Source organism: Hibiscus syriacus, unplaced genomic scaffold (assembly GCF_006381635.1).
Source record: "Hibiscus syriacus cultivar Baekdansim isolate YM2019G1 unplaced genomic scaffold, ASM638163v2 tig00110893_pilon, whole genome shotgun sequence".
Taxonomy (NCBI): domain Eukaryota; kingdom Viridiplantae; phylum Streptophyta; class Magnoliopsida; order Malvales; family Malvaceae; genus Hibiscus; species Hibiscus syriacus.
The window spans coordinates 3,153,737-3,175,230 of NW_024062901.1; the positions used below are offsets into that span (position 1 = coordinate 3,153,737).

Sequence of the window (21,494 nt, forward strand, 5' to 3'; positions counted from 1 at the left end):
TCGAATGACTGCATCTCTGGCATTTATGTTTGTTGAACCTGTTCCCAACGAATATGTCATTGGAGCCCTCAATTGATAGGAACTAAGTGAAGTTCTTTTGTTTGTTTCTTGAATTCGTCAGTAATGGTCTCCAATTTCAGTTATCATTTTGCCATTATTGACTTTGAAGGGACTCTAAAGAGCAGTAACCTTCATCTTGCCCCTACAACCTATACAGTCAGTCTTCAAAGATAGACTTTCATTGTGCTTGATGTAGACCCGGTTCATTCTGAGTCATTTATAATGCAACAGAGTGATATACTCTTCAATTGTGGGCACCATGTCTTCTGGATTGAATGTGACACATAGTCACCTTGTAGACTGTCATCTACATTTTCATTTTATGTATTACAACCCCTTTGTCCATTAATGAGAATTATTTACGTTTAACGAACACGTTTTTGGTGGATCAACACCTCTTTCGAATGATGCAAATGATGAAAATAAACACGAAAGTAAAAAGTTAGTAAAATAAGAAAAATAATAATGAAAGAAAAAGGTAAAAAGAAAAAAGGCAAACAACATGGTTAGGGTAAAAATATCCTAGGTTTTGGAATGTGGTTTCGGGTATGCTCTAATTCTCTATGGTCTCTCGGTTTAGGTTCTAAAAACGGTACCCGAGTTCTCCTTGCCGGTTCCCACTTGGGCTTGCCAGACCCTTAGTCCTAAACTGTAACATCCTAAACTATGGGTTAGTGACTAAATTGTAAAATTTTGAAATTTGGTAATTAAAGTAGGATAGTTGAATAGTTCAATGATTTATTTAAGAATATTTCTGGAAAGTTTTTAGTAATTATTCATGGAATTAAAGGGCAAAATGGTCAATTGACATTAAAGATATTTTTTTATCCCTTTAATAGGAGATAAAAACGTGGAAGATGAAAACATTTTATTATCTTCTTCTTTCATCTTTTTCCTCCCGTATCTCCCAAGCTCAAAGGTAAGTTTCTGATTTCTTGGTTATTTGTTGTTTTAAAAGTTGGCTTATGATCATTAGATGATAATTAAGCTTAAGGAAAGCTTAATTTGTTCTAAACAACAAGATGAAAGGTATAGGAGAGATTAAAGATTTTGAGTTTTTGAATGAAATCTTCAAAATATAGTTGATAAGTTGAATTTGACTTGTCATCTATGAGAATAAGAAGATAGAAGTGTTGGAATTAAGTTTGGATAACATGGAAAATATGGTATGATTATTTATTTCTATATGGAGAATAGAATTTTGAGGTTTAAGATGAAATAAATGGATATAAATTAGTTTAAGTGTATATATTTGAGTTAAGAATATAAAAGGGAATGAAATATGAAGAATTGAAGTGAAAATATAGAATTTTCGTACAATGAACAGTGAATTCTGGGCTTGAGGAAAATTTCCAGAACGTGCAAGGGGAACAGATTCCCCCCTGGGGGGTATCGATTCCCCCTAAATGAAAAAATGGAATTTGATTCATTAAACCGGTTTAAGTTATTAACATCAAGTTTAAAGTTTAGGCTTCTGATAGTTGTTTTAAAATGATATATTTATGTAGATATTGATCCTAAACAAGTTCCGGAATAATCAAAGTATTAGGATCGAATCAAAGCAAGGCTAAGGTGAGTGCAATTTAATTTGTACTTATATTATCGAACAAACATTGGCTTGCGATGAGCCAGTAATGGAGTTACTATGGTAAGAAGTGACTCCTAAAATATTATTTGATTAGTGATCGATGTGATTATTATGTATGTATGAGTACATGAAAATGAGTATATGTCATTATATGTGTTATGATCTATGTGAATATGCAATATGTGATACATGTTATATGATATGAAATAGATGTTTACACATACATGTGGTTTGTGACAGAAGAAAAGAAATATGTGATCATAAGAGCAATATTAATAAGTTATGAGATTACATGTTTATATGTTACAAGTGAGTTGAACTGCTATAAATGATAATGCCCATTTATGTGATATGAGAGCTAGTGGTATAGTTGGCATGCCAAGAGTCGAGGGTTACATATGTCCTACGAGACATATGATAGGTACACAGATTACATCCTTCGGGATGATAGGTCCTTCGGGACACAGATAACATCCTTTGGGATGATAGGTCCTTCGGGACATAGTTTATACGAGCTGTGGTGGCAACATATGTGTGCACAACCTCATAGTACTCACATACCTTGAGTTCTCAGTAATGTTCATGGGCCTACAAAAGATATCAAAAGTATATATGGGCTAATACATGAGTTAATAAAATAAATAGTATAAATACACTGTATGTAATGTATATGATTTGCTATATGAAATGTTTTATGGTTTATATTATATTCTTTATATGCCTCACTAAGTCAAAGACTTAGCGTGTGATTGTTTCACACGTAGGATCAAAGAAGTCGGAAGAGCAAGGATAGACATCTGAGACAACATAGCTTTATCTAAGATCAGATTAGAAGATATTTTATAGTAGGTTCTCTTTCTTATAATAAATAGTGTTGGCATGTAACTAAAGTTTTAAATCTTTTATGCGCTAATAAGTTTTATAAACTGTTTGAGATAATTTATGTAAATTATTCAGTTATATGTAGAAAAAGTTTAAAATTATTCATTATTTTGTACAAGTAAATGTTTTGAAACGTCAATGTGACACCTCGAACTCGTATCCGGGTCGGGTACGGGTTGGGGTGTTACATAAACCCATCACAGGCTTGTGTGGACTAAGTTAAACTCGAGAGGACACATTCCCTTATGCCCATACGGAGAATAAATTCACACAAAGGCATAAGATATATGAATCCCGAAGGTTACTTGCTAGGCCCATACGGTGAATAAATTCACACGAATGCGTCGCTTTCACCCCACTTAAAAACAAGTTCTAAGCTCAAGTTTAGAGCCTTAAGTGAAAAATGAGTTTGGAATACTGAAATCATTAGAAAACGGTTAGTACAACTATTTACTCGAAAATATAATCAAAAGTAAGTAATAAGGATCGAAATGTTACCTTAAAATTTAAACTTACCATTTCGTTAAAAAGACAACTGGAAATTACCTTAGTCTGACTCACTTACCTGTTTTCCCAGCAGAGTCGCCAAGCTGTCGGAACCGTCTTTCGGTTAGACCCGGAATTGGGCTCCGACTTGGAAAAAATGATTTAAGAGTCGCCATCGATCATTTATTTTAAAACCAAATAGGTAGATCGAATACCTTATTTCTTACCTGACATGCGTCTTACCAGTGATGTGTCGGATTCGGGAGTCGGTTATAGTCAAGGAAGGGTTAGCACCCTTGAACTGCCCTTTTGGTACTGTGTAATTTCCAGTTGTCTTTACTTAAGAAAGTTAAAAGTTTAATTTAAAAGGTAAAATAACGATCCAAAACTTACCCTTGATTGATTAAAAATGCCCCCTTAAAAACTCAAGAAACGAGTTAGATAAAAAAGTAATAAAATAAATTGAAGAAAATAAAATAATAAATAAAAGGATATAAAAAATGAAGTGAAGATAATAAATAAATAAAACACAGAAGCGAGCGATAAAGAAAGTAAAAGGAATAAAAAAAAATAAAAATACAAAATTAAATAAACAACATAAAGAAAAATAGCAATGTACATTAAAAAAGGGATAAAATAAGAATAAATAAAGTAATAAAATAACTGTTAAAGGAAAAAAGGATAAAAATAAAGAAAATAAAAAGAAAAACAATAAAAAAAATAAAAGTAAAATATAAAAAAATAGTAAAATATATAAGGAAAAAAGTAAAAGATATAAATAATACAAATAACGTTAAAAATAGAAATAGAAATAGAAATACTAATAATGAAAATAATATATACAAATATATAAAATAAATAAATAGATAATATATATAATAATAACAAAGGTACTAAATTGAAAGAAAAGTCAAATTCCAGGGTCAATTTAAGGAAAAATTCGGTCTTAGGATTGAATTCAGGGTCCAAATAAGCTTTATCAAAAGATCGAGGTCCAAAAGCGCAGTTCACCCTATTTATTTTGGAAACACATGGGTCATATAGTATTGGGTCGGGTCGAGGGCCGGTTGGATGGGTACTATAAATACCAATAACCATAAACATAATTCATTTTCATCTCCCCAAACCAGATCAAACATAAAAAACCAAATCCTCTGCCCATGTTCATCGTGTTCTTCATGCACGATGAACAACCGCAGTTCATCGGCGGCAAAACTCGAAAAAAGTTTGATTTTTTAAAAGCTCTTCGTTCCCTCGGTTTAAATATGTGTTTTGTTTTTTGCAAAAAAACCTCTAGGGAGCGTAGATCTGAAATTAAAATTTCAAAAACTCCCTTTTGATCATTGGCTCAAAACATTTTTTGTTTGGTTTCTTTTCGAATCAAAGGGCAAATAAGACTACATGCAAGCAACCAAACGACAAATAGGTAAAATGTATACCTTTTCTCTTTATTTAGCTTCGAAAAATTACAAGGCTTGCTTTTCAATTTTGCTCGTAATATTTGTGTATTTTTCCCGTGATAATCTCTAGGTAATATTCTGTGAAACCGTGTCCCCCCGCTACTGTGTTTAAAATCGTTTATTTATAATACAAAAATGCTCTATTTTTAGCCTAGTTTGAGTCCTAATCAAACTCTAACTCTTGCTTGTTGATTTTGTGGGTTGTTGTCGAGGAAACCGGTCGGTTACGTGGAGCGAAACATGCGGCGTGAGACTCGGCGTGGAGGAGTCTTTGGGGCTTGCTGCGGTGCTGGTGGAAACCATGTGGTGAGAAACTAGGGTTTCCAACCCTAGTTCACTGGTTCGGGGTAGCAGATGGGTTCGTGTTTTGGTTCCAACTGGGCTGCTGAGTTTTGCTGGGCCACGTGTTCAGGCCTGAAAGAAAGCAAACAACTATGTAAATATGTGCAACAAATGTAATAAAATATGTTATATAATATAACCTATTATATAATATTAACAGACAAAATTTGGTATCTTCAATAATCATATATAATACATGTGTATTTCTTCATATTTTTTTCATTTGTGACATACATTTATGATACAAAGTCGAGAGACTCAACTCAAATTTGAACATCAATCCACTAATTACTAAAATTTTTGATTTATTCGAGTTGTATTTACAACTCGGTTTTAACTTGAATTTTTTTTAGTCGAGTCGGATTTATGAAAGTTAATCCTCCATTCGAACGACGACACGTGGCACTAGGGATAAGAAAATTTTGACTCTACTCAAAGAACCGATTTTTTCGACTCAACTCTTGAAAATTAGACTCAAATTAACTTTGAGTTGTAATTTCATAAACCCGACTCGACTCGAAAAAATTTCAAGTTCAAACCAAGTTGTAAAATACAACTCGAATAACTTGAATAAATCGAAAATTTTAGTAATTAGTGTATTGATTTTCAAGTTTGAGTTGAGTCTCTCGACTTTGTATCATAAATGTATATCACATGTGAAAAAAAATATGAAGAAATACACATGTATTGTATATGGTTATAAAAGATCATTTAAATTGGAATCAAATAATATCATAATATTATAAATATTTATAATTAAATTTAAACAGAAACTCAAAAATTTGACTCGAAAATATTCTAAGTCAACTTCGAGTTGTAAAATATGATTAAATTTATTTTAATTTATTAAAAGTATGACTAAATTAAAAGAATATGTAAATAACAAGGACCAAGTGTGTGATTATATCAGAATATTAATTGCTGTTAACGACAGTTAACTCTGAGTGACCACATCTTACTAAAATAAAAACAAAAGTGACAATATTTTATGTTCTTTAAAATCAGTAATTAAAAGTAGACAAAACATAAACGTAAATGATTTCAATATAGTTAACCCTTAAAATTATATAAAAATAACAAAACAAATAAAAAATTGACATAAATTATACTTTATAAATATTAAAATTAAGTTTATTATTATATCAATTAAAATTATATAAAATTAACAAAACAAATAAAAAATCGACAGAAATTAAATTATTTTTAGTAGAGATCAATTTATCCAATATCAGGATAGAAAAGGACCTAATAGGTATTTTTACCCAAAAAAACGATTTCAACCATTTGAACCTCACACGCGTATACAGATGTAAGAGTTGAATGCACTGAATCCTCAATTTGGTGAAACTTGTAATTAGACCCCAAGAAGGGAATTATAAATATTAAAATTTGTTAGTAAGACATCCCACAGATAGTTAAAATGATGTCTTCAACCAAATATATATATATATATATATATACATAATGAAAAACCAGGTTCATCAGCAATCACAGCCTTGGTTCTCCTCACTTTTTGGATTTCTTAACAGAGACGATACGGGTATGGGGCATTTTTTTTTTTTACTTTATACATACGATGATACAAAATAAAACGACATGACGTGGTGTGGCGCGTGGTACGTCTTTTCGCTAGTAGAAGCGCAAGGTACTCGGAAAGGTTACTAAGTATGCAGCGCCATGAATAAGTTCTGCTTACGAGCATGATCCGGTATAAGTTTCTTCACAACATCAGGGGGGACGCCCGAGAGCTCTGCCAATGCAAGGGGAACAAAGAGTAGAGCAAGAGTTCAACCAACATATCTTGATGGCATAACATGCTTCTAATTGCCGAGTGGAACTCACCTTGTGGCTTAAAATTGAAGAGTGTTGGGAGCGGACGGTTGTTGGGTAGTCGAGTGTTCGGATCCCTCAGTTCATCAAAGAACGGGTGAATGCAAGCCTCCAGCTGCAGTAAGATTGCCATTGGAAGATAAATAAAGAGGCCGATTACTGAAAGATATTTTTACCATTACTGCTCGGTACGGCATAAGCAAGAGTATCATAACTTACAGCAGTGCAGCGCAAATTGGGAGAGTACTGAAAAAACCTACAGACGAGATCCACTGCTTCCGGAGGCAATCTCTTTTGGAAGACCTGTCGCAAGAAAATTCATTATGGACTTCGATAGGAAACCTAATGATACAAAGAGCATAAAGAATGGAAAAAGAGAAAAGAGCACACATACCTTGTGCCATGGATGAGGCTTTATCTGGGGAAACTTGAATTCAGTGTAGTTCGGATTCATGCACTTGATCTCCTCCCTGGTTGGAGTCCCCAAAACCTAAACAAACATTCAAACTCAGACTTTATCAAACACATCCTAGGGTAAACTTTGATGTACATGTTTCCAAACATTGTATCAAAAACAATGGAGAAAGGAGCAGTATAGGGTAACGAAGAAATTGTTCCGACAGAGACTGCATTCACTGGCAATGGACATATTCAAATCCTAAATTTTGGCTTGAATTTTCTTCTATTCATGAAAAGGAATAATTGAAAAGAAAATATATTATAAATTAATGGGCTTATATATAATGTTTGTCGAAGCACCCCCAGGGTACCTAAAATATCATTAACATAACCAAGATTAAGCAAAAGTCTAATAATTATCAAAACCTAGTATTGTTGAGATGTAATAAACTTCAATAGATTTTTCAAGTCCAGAAGGACTCCAAGAAAAGTAAAGGAATAATAAGATGTAATCACCTTAATGATTTCAACAAGTTGGTCGACCCCACTTTCACCAGGAAACAGTGGCTGCATTGTATGGTAGTAATCAAAAACATAATTAATGAAGAGAACACTAACTTATAACAGTACCCTTATTAAACAAATTAGCCTGGATTTACCTGTCCAAGAAGCAATTCAGCCATCACACAACCAGTAGACCATATATCTATAGCAGTTGTGTATTCAGTGGCACCAAATATGAGTTCTGGAGCACGATAGTATCTTGAGCAGATGTAAGAAACATTGGGTTCTCCCTTCACCTGAAACAAGGAACGGATGCCAACTCAGGTGATGAAACAAGATTCAGCACCAACAATTATTATTACATGAAAACTTACAAGCACTTTTGCACTCCCAAAATCACAAAGTTTCAACTGATGCGTATGTGGATTCACCTGGAAGAAAAAAACCATAGAAGTTGAATCTCACTAAACCAAGGATAATGTGGCTCCAAATATATAACCTTTGACCAGATAACATTTTTCTCATATAAAGAAACCAAAAAAATAATAAACATATAAAATCCTCATAAACATTACTGTACATCTTAGCAATGATAAATAAAAGTAGCCAGTAAATAACAGGTTTTTATAAATTCAGTCAAGAGACTTGATCAATTAGATTAGCAGAACAATACAATTACTCAGAGTGCACACTGTTACATGAGAAACATGTACACTGTAACAAAACACTGACTCCATAGAAGAAGAGTCTTACAAGTAAATTCTGAGGTTTGATGTCACGGTGACATATACCGATGCAATTGTGTATATAGGCAAGTGCTCTGCATATCTTCAATCCAAAAGAAGACAATTAGCTACAACTCTATCCAATAAAGTAATTTTTTTAAGTTAAAACAGAAGAAAGGGAAAAGAAAAGCAAGTTTAACTATAGAGGATCAGGAATATTGGACCTATTTAATGTGAAGACTATAGTTTAAACCAAAAATTGAAAAATGACTTCTCATTTCATTACCATATGATTTAGCAGTAACACCAAATAAATCACGACAATATATCATTTCTGAAACAACTCTGAACCATGCAATTACCCCATAAAAGAATATGCTTTAAAGGCATATAAGAACATGCTTTAATAGGACGGAGAAGCACCTGGTAGGTATAGAGTTTAACATATATTAAAGGCATTCGTGTGTTCATCCTGCTGTAGCTTCTGGCTGTACGATGAACAGTTTCAGGTACATACTCAAGAACAAGATTGAGGTAGAGTTCTTCCTTGTCTGTTTTCGAGAAAAAATAATGCTCAAGAGCAACAATATTTGGATGATCCAGCATTTGCATAATCTGCAATTCCCTATTTTTGTAGCGCTTATCTTGAAGAACCTTCTTGATGGCAACAATTTCTCCAGTTTCACGACACTTTGCCTGCAGGAAACAGCCAACTCATTCAAGGTTATGATCTACTTAACAGAGTCAAGAAATGTTTTTGATCAAGAATATTGTAGAATTACTTACTTGGAAAACAACACCGAAAGAACCAGTTCCAACTGCATGTTCAGCAATATAACTAACATTCTGTCAATCCATCCAAAAATAGATATAGATTGAGAATAATGAAGGTTGATAAAACATCAATTATAGAATCATACAAGGAAAAATTTGCACTTCTATTTATTTTCTTTCAACCTTTTTTGATTGACCATTTCGACCACCAATGGTTGTTCTTATCACATGTCCTGTTTCAGCACCCACTCCATCAACTATATCTGGTTCACTATCCTGCATGGATAAAACATAAAGGATCATCTACAAATAGAGAAGCCTCTTGCAGAGATTGTAAAATTATGTTCTAGGTTTCAGTATCAGACTACTATATTCTCAATAAGCATGGACATTGTAAAGCTGCTTGAGAAGTTCTGAAATAAAATTCAAATGAACGATAGATTGCTCTTCTTACTTTGTCTTCATCGTTGTCCACCTTGTCTCTGAGCCTCATTTCAAGCATTTCTCTCCCCAACCAATCAACAGAACTAGATGAGCTTTTGAAACCATTAACAGACCTGGAACTACCCACTCCTCCATTTCCTAGGCTTGCAGATGCCATAATTCAGCCAGGGAAACTTTATAGAAACTAGTATTGGTTATCCGCTAAATACTCCGAAGTGCAGCGGCCCATCCCATCCAAGCACCTATCTTCCTAATAGATTCCCAAAGTTGAGAAGGAAGAAACCATTAGAGAGGAGAATTTAGAATAATTATTATCATAGGTTACGTGCAAAAAAAAACATATACGCCTGACTGCCAAGGTGAAAGATCAGAACATAAGGGAATCAAATGTTAGCACTTGCTTCTTCATATAGCATAACACTGTAAAAGAATAAATTCCTCAAATAAAAATGACTACAAACTTCTAGGAGACATAAATTTAAGCTTTTAAGCATTCAAGTAAACTAGGATACCCAAAACATATGGGAATCAAATGTTAACACTTGCTTCTCATACAGCATACAGAATATATACTTTTGCAGAATATGAGCGTCAGACAAGAAAAAAAGCAATGTAACAAGGAAACAATAAAGAGATTTTCAGTTAAGAAACCACCTGTTGAATCAAAAAGTCCACGGCTTAACTTCAAGTTCAAACCAGTGAGATCAGCTACATAAAATTTGCTCCCTTCGAACAGTTAAAATCCAATGTCAGATTCTCCAAAAACATACCCAAAATTCATTGTTTGTTTAAATCATATGCAAATTACCATACCTTTATAAATGAGCTTTATTTCTATTAAATTAAAGTTATCAGCGTGATTTATTAATAAATGAAATAAAGAGGAACCAATAGTATCAAAATTAATTACGGCGTGCAATTATCTGTTACTCTCACACGGAGCACCGATCAGATCTAACCCTAATCTAGCCAACCAAAACACCAGAAACCATATAATCTTCCACTAAATATTTGAATTAATGAAAATAACCCTAAAACTAAACCTTTTCCATACCATCCAAAAGAGAGAGAAAAACAGCAATTTTTATTGTTAATGAAACTCCAACTGTTTCACTTCAAAAAGAACAAAAATAAAAGGATTCTCGTTTTTATACTTACTCGGAAGTGTTCGGAACGAAACCGAAAACAGATCAAGCGCATTTCTTTATCCTCAGAGTTCGATTACGAAACTCAAATCAGATTTTTTTCTTCCTAAAAAAACTGAAGGCAGACAGCCATGGACTGTTTCTGATCCGATCAAATCTGTTATTTTCAAGATTTTTCCGATATTTCTTGTAATTTCCCCCCCAATATTTTGAGTGTAGACTACAGAGAGAGAAAGAGAGGGTGATAGGAAGAGATTTTATGGATTTTTTTGGGGAATATATACGAAATGAAAATTATCCATCTTCACGTCTTGTTATTACATTGCTTTATTTTGGTTTAATTTCTCTTTCAGTCTCTGTATTCTTCGTACGCTTAAAATTTAGTTTCTCATATTTTATTCACGCGAATATTCTCTGTACTCTTTTAGGTAGGTAGCATTCTAAAACAAAAATAGGAATTGTAAACTGGCGGAGTGAGTGCGAATATATATATTTTTTCTTATATCTACTTAATATTTTTATATCTATCACTTATCCATATTTATGATTCGTAAAATTTTTAAATTCACAATCAATCATATGAGTACATTCTCAAATTAACTCTACACCCACTATCCAACTACATACACACCATACACTTTACACCGTTCGTATCGGCCCATATCCCTAAGAGTAGCTTCACAAATTACATAATTTATAAAACATAAAACAAATACATCAATTAAGAATCGTAACAAAATAAACCATGGATTAATTGAGTTTATACTTTAGTATCTGGTTAAAAAATTACCAGAGATGTCCTATAAAATCTTAAGATTTATAAAATATCTTTGAAATTATATATAAATTTGTTGAGATTTGAGACTATATTGATTAACCGAAAAAAGTAACCAAAAGGGGGTGAATTGACTTTTTGAAAAATTGAGAATTAAAGAGAGATGATAAAAAAAGTGTATACAGATATTTATTTGGTCCAACTTCCTTAAGGAAGTTCACATTCACTACCTTAGCTCCTCACTAAGGATTTCTAACAAATTCACTAATTTGTTTTTTCTTTTTCTATGCTCAATAGTATTTTTTTTACAAATTCTCTAGTTTTCAATTGCTAAACTAGAACAAAACCCATTTTTTCTAAAAGATAAAAGATTGTAAACAAGAAACCCTCACAAAGTGGATGTTTACACAATTAAACTCATTAAACACTCTATTTACAAGAGAAACGGAAAAATAAGATTGAAAGAGTTTTTCTCTTGATGTGGATTGCATAGATAGGTATTGTAGCCTACTTCAAGTGTTCTTAACTTATTTTTATATGTTGGAATGTGCTTGTGACCGTTTCTACCCTTTGGGATTTTTGGAGTTGTTAGGGATTTAATTGTTGCAAAATAAAACTGCTCAGACCATAAAGTATCAGTACTCGGGATAGGAGTATTGTCACTTCCCTAATAACTTTTAAATAAAATAGGCGTTTATGATCGTTGGGCTAGGTGAGTATCGATACTAGGGTTATGGTATCAATACTACTATGTAAACTAGCATCGATACTAATTTGAGTATCGATACCAAAATTGCTTATTCGAATTTGAACACCTTTAAAGAAAACATGCAATACGATATTGTTATATGAGTATCGATACTTCTCTTGCCTTTGGTATCAATACTGCAAGAACAATATCAGTGTTGTTCATGTGGTATTGATATTGATTTGCCAAAAAATTGTTATTGTGATTAAATTATAGTTTAATGGACTTTGAATTATTTTTGAAAACTTTGAATAAATTCAATCAAGTCCAAAAACATTTTACCCTTAATTTTTTATATCAAAATATGTTCGATAATCTCCCCTTTTTGATATAACAAAACATTTGAAAAATGACATTTGCAAAACTCCACCTTAATAAAACATTTAATGAAAAAGATAAATATTTTGAAAAAAAAAATCACTCACTTTTTTCATTCTTGAAATTGAATTTTTTAAATCTATACTTCTCCCCATTTTTGTTATATCAAAAAATAATTCGAACTTTTTAAGTTCAAAATAACAATGAAGTGTGAATAGAAATTTTAACATAAAATCTTTTTTTTTTTTTGAAAAAATCACAACTCCCCTTCAACAAAAGCATTACAAAAAATTAACACTTAAGAACTATTGAATTTAAAAAAAACATGTTAGTAACATATGAAATTCCAATATATTATACTTTATGCAAAATTAAAATGAGACATTAAAGTTCATATGCATAAAGCTTTCTAAAAATGTTATGCATTTGAAAATTTTGATATCAATTATTAAAGAGATATCATTTACAATAAAAAACACATGTATAAACATTTAAATTTGAGGTCAAATATAAAAGTGTGTAAAAACAAAAATTGAAAATAAATTTGACAAAAAAATCATTATGATGAACTAAAGAATTTAATAAAAATCATTGAAACTTTAAAACGTTCACCATAACACATTTTAACATACATGAAGAAAAAAAGTAATCATTTATGCTCAGAACTCATGCATGCATAAAATAAAATAGGCAACCATTATATGAAAACAAAAAAAATTAAATTTAGAGGTTACCCATTCCTTTGCTTGTGTGGCTAGAGTATTTGAATTTCTTTACTTTTGTCAACATTGCTCCCACACACCTACAATAGACATTTATTTGGATTTTGGTATCCAAATTGATTTGGATCTTAGGGTATTAGTGCAATGTCTCTAGTTCCTTTAGGATCCTATACTTGTCTAATTTCAAAATGTTTTCTAAGTTTTAAAAGACAAAGTATGTTCCATGTAACCATGAAAATGACAATGTGAGCATTTTGTCATTTTTAAAATAGATGAATTGTTTTAGAATTTTTTTTCTTTTGTTAAACATTCAAGTTTAACTTTCAAATCAATTTTTTTCTTCTAAATCTTCAATTTTGCTTTCAAAATCAAATCATTTTCAATTTTAAATTTATAAATTAATTTCTTGTATTTGGAATTCATGGTCTCAAATTCCAAATATAATTCATCATATGCATCTTTTAGCTCTTTAAATGAATAAGAATTTATATCACTAGAGTTAGAAGTTACCATTGAATCTTATTCGATGGCCATGAGACATAGGTTGGCTACTTCATCTTCATCATTTGAGTTTTCTTCATCACTCCAAGCAGCCACAAATGTATTATTTTGCTTGATCCCTTATTCTTTAGGATGTGACATTCATATTTGACATGTCCCGTTCTTTTGCACTTAAAGCACACCGAGGGACTTTTCTTCTTACTCGATTCATGCTTCTTACCTTATTTCGAAGAAATGAATCGTTTGAATCTTTTGAAGAGCTTGGTAATCTCTTCATTTTCATCCACCTCTTCACTTGAGTCTTGATTACTCTTATTGGTGGATTTAAAGGTGATTCTCGTATCCCTTTTTTCTTTTTCTTTTTTTTCTTCTTCTTTTGGAGTCTCACCTCATGAGTAAGTAATGATTCGATGAGCTCATCGAGGGTGTACAACTCCAAACCTTGGCTTATTCGATGGTGATTTCTTTGTCTTCCCAAGATATAGGCAATGAGGCAAATATCTTTTTCACTACTTTCTTATTAGGATAAAATTTCCCAAAGTTCTTCAACTCATTGATTATTGAAGTGAACCGATCTGACATCATCTTTATGTCTTCATCATGCTTCATCTTGGAGTTATCATAGTTGAGAATGATAATCTTGGACTTTTTGACTTGGCTTGTTCCTTCATGGCTCACCTTCAACTTGTCTCATATCTCCTTAGCATTAGAGCATGAAGATACTCTATTATATTCGTCCGGGCCACGTGCACAAAAAAGAATGTGCATGGATTTAGTGTTGAGTTGGGCATGCTTCTTGTCTTCATTGGTCCACTCTGACAAGTTTATTGGAAAGTTAAGAGAATTGTCGACGATTGCATCTCAAACATCAAGATTGGTGGCTTGAATGAAAAAACTCATCATATTCTTCCAATCGGAGTAGTTGGCACCATTGAAGTAATGAGACCTCATAATGGAGTGAGAGTACTCGAGGTAGAATAAGTCGAAAATCGAAGTCATCTTCTCAGTTGTGTCGGGAATTGATAGAGTTTCTTCAAGGACCATCTCAAGATGTTGTAAGACCTTTAATTGAGTCAAGCTCTGATACTAATTGTTGATATTTAAGGCTCTATGAATTAGCCAAAAAAAGTGGTCAAGATGGGGTGAATTGATTTTTAAAAAAATTGGAAATTAAGGAGAGATGATAAGAAAAATATGCACAAAGATTTATAGTGGTTCAACTTCCTTAATGAAGTTTACATCTACTACCTTATCTCCTCACTAAGGATTTCTAACAAATTCACTAATTTATTCCTTTTTTTTAGGCTTAGGATTAACAAAACCTCTTTTTCTAAAGAATAAAAGATTATGAACAAAAAACCCTCACAAGGTGGGTGTTTACACAATTAAGCTCACTAAAACACTCTATTTACAAAGAAAAATAAGATGGAAAGAGATTTTCTCTTGATGTGAATTGCTTGGATAGGTGTTGTAACCTTCTTCAAGTGTCCTCAACTTGTTTTTATATGTTGCAATGTGTTTGTACTGTTTCTAGCCGTTCAGGATGTTTTGGAGCTATTGGGGACTTAATTGCTACAAAGTAAAACTGTCTAGACCAGGGAGTATCAGTCAAGATAGGAGTATCGGTACTTCTCTAATAACTTTTGAATAAAATAGATGTTTATGATTGTTGGGCTAGGTGAGTATCAATACTAGGGTTATTATATCGATACTACTATGTAAAGTAGTATCGTTACTCCTTTAAGTATCGGTACCAAAATTGCTTATTGGAATCTGAACACCTTTGAAAACAACATGCAATATTGGGATTGCCATATGAGTATCGATACTTCTCTTGCCTTTGGTATCGATATTGTAAGCACAATATCGGTATTGCTTTGCCATAAAATTATTCTTGTGTTCAAATTCTAATTTAATGAACTTTGAATTATTTATGAAAACTTTGAATAAATTCAATCAAATCCAAAAACATTTTGCCCTTAATTTGTTATATTAAAATAGGTTCAATAAAATTCATAATAGTCCAAAGTTTATATGGTGGGTAATTAGTGGACGGACGAATGTGAGGCGGGCAGATACAATGTGGATACGGTCTCAAACCCATCACCTATGCACTGCTCATGGCGGGTATGACTTTTTACATCTACACCCGCCCACTACACACTAAACTTATATCAATCTCCGCTCCAATTAGAACAGGTGCGATGCGAAATCAACAAAATTGTACTCGTTTATCATTTCTAATAAAAAAAATAGGTTACTTGACTAATATTTCTTTATAACTTTTTTAGTTATTGATAAAATACACATACTATGTAAATACAATTGTTCGAATTTAATATTTCTAAAATAAATAATAGTTTTTATTTATGCAGTGGTTTGATTGATTCAACAAATAAAAAGTTATAACAACGGATTTGTTATATTGTTAATTCTTAATCCGAAGTTATAAGATTTTCAACATTGTTGAAGATAAGCATGGTGAAAGTTAATTTTTTTAATCTTTTATATTTGTTTTATTGTTGATATTTAATTATTTTTTAATTAAAAAATTTAAATAATATAGTGGTCAAATAGTAATTTTCCTAAAATTTATAACCAGTTTACAAGAAAACTTATACCAACTTTAAACTTGAATTCATATATAATTAACAATCAGATTATTTTAACAAAAAATACAATAAAATAATTAAAATTGTAATATCTCTAAAGTTAATTACAAATAAAAAAAATTTAAATATGAGATTGCAAGATTTTTTTTATCATGAAAGGGAGATTATAACATTATTTCACATAAGTGTAGTGAAAACTTCTCTATCTATTTCACTGTTTATATTTTTTTGACTAACACTGCTTATATTAAAAATGTATGATTATCCTTTCCAATATATATATATATATATAATGATTGCTGGGAAAGAAAATTGTCAAAGTCTTTTAATTCAATAATTGACTGTCTATCTGCTCTCTCATCAAATTTGTTTTTATTGCAAACCATGGCCAAATCTATAATTGACTATGGTTTTTTTTTATAAGTAGATATATTTTTAAAAGAACACAATTTTTCAAATAGCCCAAAAAACTTTGTAAACCTTCATCTCAATCCCTAAATCCACATTAGCCATCGGGCTTTCTCATCGACGAAGCTCCATTCGACCTCACCTCTCCGGTGATCAATACCCCTATGAAATCGCGACCGATCGACATTTTGTATCCCACAAACCATATGGTGAAAACCATGATCTCACGCGATTCCGATGACAGCGACTACGATGTTGTATGACTAGGAAGATGCTAGAAAGTATGTCGATAGCGGTGGTCGTGTTCAGAAAGGATGGCGATGATATGTTAGGGTTAGGTATATAGGATTTTTAGGATTTTATTTTTTTAATTTAAGAGAAATGTTGTTTTTAATAAATATAATAATATTTTAAATTTTTAAAAATTAAATAAATTTCAAAATTATAAGAATATGACACATGTAACTTAACAGATAAAATTAACGTCAATTACGACTTGGACACCTAAAGTGGTAACGTTTGTAACGTTAGACACCTAGATCATTAAAAAAATAGTTAAAGTAAATATTCGTGAAAAGCAGTATAATTTAGGCAAGTATTTTATAATTAAGCCAATTATTGTTTGTAAGTTTTATATAATTTTAAAATTGAAAAAATAGATTTATTTAAAAAAGGAGATTAACTTAGAATTAGATTTTGTGTATTTTGAAAATAAATACATCAAAATATTTATGATAGTATTGTCCTTCTCTATTAGTACAAGTTACAAGTTCAACTCTGATTGAATAATTTTTAAAAAATAAAATGAAACTATAAATTTATATAATTTATAATATCTTTAAAAAATTAAATATTATTTATGGTTTTTATATAATTTTTAATTAAATTTTTACTATCGTTCTAATAATTGAATTCTCATCTATACTTTTATTAGTGCTTATTAAAAATATTGTATGTGGATGATTTTCATAAAAAAACTAAAAAAATGTTTAAATCATCTCATAATAATAATTTTGATATTTTAATTTAAAATGTTAAATTTTCAGATACACATAATTAAAATATTTTTATAATAAAATAATAAGCTAGACATTTTAAATATAATAATAAAAGAATTATAATATTTTTATAATAAAAAGACTAAAATATTTCACTTGGAGAGAAGATGTCAAGGGTCCCTTATAACACAACAAATGAGAATAATTGGACTTTACGTAAAAGTCCTTGGAAGATAATTTAACAATTAATTAAGTCCTTATCGTTATATTGTATTAAATTACAGGTAAACTATGTATGTAGTCACCCAACTATCACTTTAGTTATGTTTTGAATTAATTATTAATAATCATCATTAACATTACGTTTTGGTTTTATTTTGATCACCCGTCGTTATAAACTTAACAAAATTGTTGAGATGATATTTTTAAAATTATTTCAATGATGATATGACATTATCTTACAATGACATATCAGCATCACCATTAATTTTTTAACAGTGAGTGACCAAAATAAAACTAAAACATAACATTAGTGATGATTTTGAAAATATAATTGAGTGACCAAAATAAAATCAAAATAAAAGATGAATGACTAAATACATAGTTTTCCCATAAATTAAATAGTTAACTTTTGGTAATCTAGTTTTAATAGAGTTTGTCAAAGAATTAAGATATTAAATTTTTATATACTAACAGTCTCTAGAATAAAGGTTAACGCTCTCAATTGACACGTCTCCCCTCCTTTAGACGGTAAGTTCAATATATATTAGGAGCAAAAATTCATCTTTCCCTTCCATTATATGGAATTTGTTTAGCAAAAAATCTTTCTATACTAAGTCCAAATCTTATAATATGAATATTTTATTTAAATTTATTATAATGTATAATTGGTAGATTACATGATTGCTCACTTTTGTTTAAGTTTTATATATATTTTTTTCACTGAATTAAAAAAATAATATTTGATCTCTTTTGTTTTTATTTAATTAAGATGTGGTCACAAAGGGTTAATCGTCGTTAGACCTTTGCCGAATTGCTGGTGTACCACAATGAATTTATAAAAATTTAAAAGGGTAAACAACACAAATGATCACAAATATATGACTATGTTTTCGTTTTTCCCATTAAAATTTCAAAAAATAACAAACTATCCACTAAAACATCAAATAGGTCCTTGAAGTGATTTTATATTTAATTTATTCCAAAAGTTTTCTAATTTATTGTTTATCATTTGAAATATTCGATTGCTTTATGTCCAAAGAAGTTAATTTCTAAGTTTTATTTTTAAAGTTTAAAAAGTATATGTATAAAAGTTGGAAAAATCAAAAAGATTTTGAGGTAAAATAGATATACAATAACTGTTCAATGACATATTTGATGTTTTTAGTGACCAAATTGTTAATTTTGAAGCTTTAATGGGGAAAATGAAAATGTACCCAAAGATTAGTGACCATTTATATAGTTTACCCTTGTTAATTTTATAAATTTATTGGGGCACATTAACAATCCGTTAAAGGTATGATGACAATTAACCCTCTTTGATTATATCTTAATTAAATAAAATCAAAAGTGATCAAATATTATGTTTTCTGAAATCAGTGAAGAAAATTATACAAAACTTAAACGAAAGTGATCAATCCTATAGTTTATTCTTTATAATTTATTGAATGGTGTTAATGATAAAAGAGTGTTATTCTTTTTTGATGTCATGGGTTCATGCAATTGTGTCTATAGGGTATATATACATAGTCACTAGTTAAAATTAGGGATGGGCATGGGTGAGTTTTTGGTCCATCCGACCCAACTTCACAAAAACAAGTTTTCACCCGATCCGACCAGAAATAATAAAAAAATTATTTTTATTCAATAAAAACAATTACTTAATTGAAAAAAATATATATAGGGGTATTATTGTAATTATCCTTAAATATATAAGGTAAATTATATTTTTTTCAAGCCGGGTCGGGTATTTTTCACCCTAAACCCGAACCGACCCAACCCGAACATCACATTAAAAAAAACCCTGACCCGATCAGGTTAGAACCCGTCGGGTTCGGATCCCATGCCCATCCCTATTTAAAAGATATTCCAAATGGATACTATTTTATAAGTCACCCTAAACTATTAAATAATTATTATATTTTAAAGGTTTAATCAATACTTTGCTTCTTAAATTATATTTAAATTTTCATTTTGACCCTTAATTTTTTTTTAATTGAAATTGATCCTTAACATTTTATTTTGATACCTATTTTAACCTTTGATTCTAACACCGGCAAAATATTGCAGCCAGTAATTAATTTGACACATGATGAGAACAAGAATCTTAAATTAAATTAGAAAATAAAAATTATTAAACATAAACACGACGATGAATAAGAAGAAAGGAATAAAAGCATGTGATTAAATAATTTGGTTTAATATATGGTTTAGTCCCTTAACTATATTTAACTTAAAGTCGAGTCTTCCCGCGTTTCAACTAATTACTGGCTTGCTATATTTATTTTAACGGTGTTCGTAACAATAATCAAAATAAATCATATAATTTTTTTAAATGATTATGATAATTAATTTTATTAAATAAATAAAAAGAAAATACAATGAAAATTGTAATCATGAAAAATAAAAAAATTATAAAAGTTAAATAACCAATTATTTAAAATATCAAGCATCAAAATATTTTAAAATTACCTACAACTAATTATTATAATCGGATAAGATATTAAATTTTTTAAATAAAATCAAATGTCTCATATTATTACGAAATCGAATGGAACAAACTAAATGAAAAAGATCATTTTATAATGAACTTTCAGAATATTAAGTTTAGATTAATTAATTAATTAATTAATTAATTAATAATTAATAAAAATTATTTAAATTTTTATTTTATTTTTTGATTGTTGGACTGCATGCTTGGTGCTACCACCACTACTTCCCTCATGCAACTCTCACAATCATTGCTTACACTTCTCAAATTTTGTTTCCCTTTTCACGAAAATAAATTAAATGTTTTTTTAGTATTAACTAGCGTTTAGCACCTGAACTAATAATATTGGTCTGTTTAAGTATCTAAATTTTTAATTTAAAAAAAAATCATACTTAACGTTTATTTTTTGTTTCATTTTAGTATCTCGATAAAAACTTAACATTAAGCTTTGCAAAAAATTTGAAAATTTATATTCTAAAATAGACAAAAACTGATAGTTTAGATATTAAATGCGTTAAGTTTTTAAATGTGGAATACTAAAATAAAACAAAAATGGAACGTTATATATGGTTTAAAAAAATTAAGAGTTTAAGTACCAAAAAAGGACTATAGTTTAGGTACTAAGCGCATAGTTTACCCTTTTTAATTCACAATATTTTTTTTATAAAAATTGAATTGAGACAATTTCAAATATATATATATATATATATTTCTTTAAGAATACTATGCCAAGGTGGTCCTCCACTATTCCTATGTACAGTCTCCATAACAATGATTAATTTTCTTCACAATGTGAGAAAATAAAGCAATGGGTGTTTTGTGCACGGGAATTGGAAGGTAACATCTTTCAATTCCACCCCAACTGTCCTTTCTAAATAAAGGAAAAGGAGAGAACTCGAATCATGAACCCGTGGTTGGCATGATCATGCCCCTTAGGCCTTAGACGTTTTATACGATACAGGTAAACTCGTTACCGTAACGTGACGAGTTTAACGAGTTTAATCAGATATAATTTTTATATTTTATTTATAATATTTTAATATTTTATGTGGAACTCATTACA

General features: G+C 30.3%; 1 protein-coding gene and 1 long non-coding RNA gene across 2 annotated transcripts in view; one reads left to right on the forward strand and one right to left on the reverse strand.

The window, feature by feature from the left end:
- The first annotated feature begins 484 nt into the window (after positions 1-484).
- Positions 485-21,494, forward strand: part of LOC120145257 — a 29,526-nt gene continuing 8,516 nt past the window's right edge. Inside the window, exons 1-5 of the long non-coding RNA XR_005518115.1 lie at positions 485-494; positions 1,623-1,632; positions 5,493-5,507; positions 14,577-14,580; positions 14,841-14,845. This is a non-coding gene — a long non-coding RNA (uncharacterized LOC120145257). The remainder of the gene's footprint in view (positions 495-1,622; positions 1,633-5,492; positions 5,508-14,576; positions 14,581-14,840; positions 14,846-21,494) is intronic.
- Positions 6,243-10,872, reverse strand: LOC120145254 (shaggy-related protein kinase kappa-like). Its single transcript, XM_039159142.1, has 14 exons — positions 10,653-10,872; positions 10,149-10,220; positions 9,505-9,744; positions 9,234-9,326; positions 9,063-9,122; positions 8,700-8,972; positions 8,305-8,379; positions 7,926-7,982; positions 7,707-7,847; positions 7,564-7,614; positions 7,043-7,138; positions 6,868-6,951; positions 6,661-6,763; positions 6,243-6,568 (listed from the first exon to the last, which is right to left on the reverse strand). The coding sequence occupies exons 3-14, from the start codon at positions 9,649-9,651 to the stop codon at positions 6,480-6,482; spliced, it is 1,269 nt and encodes a 422-aa protein (XP_039015073.1). The 5' UTR covers positions 9,652-9,744; positions 10,149-10,220; positions 10,653-10,872; the 3' UTR covers positions 6,243-6,479.

What these genes read in the sequence shown, in the direction of transcription:
- LOC120145254 (XM_039159142.1), bottom strand. Translation starts at nt 9,651, where the DNA reads ATGGCATCTGCAAGCCTAGGAAATGGAGGAGTGGGTAGTTCCAGGTCT. An exon ending in GAAATGGTCAATCAAAAAAG is followed by an intron (nt 9,123 to 9,233) that starts GTTGAAAGAAAA and finishes ATGGATTGACAG; the next exon opens with AATGTTAGTTATATTGCTGA. An exon ending in TCAAACCTCAGAATTTACTT is followed by an intron (nt 7,983 to 8,304) that starts GTAAGACTCTTC and finishes TTTTTCTTCCAG; the next exon opens with GTGAATCCACATACGCATCA.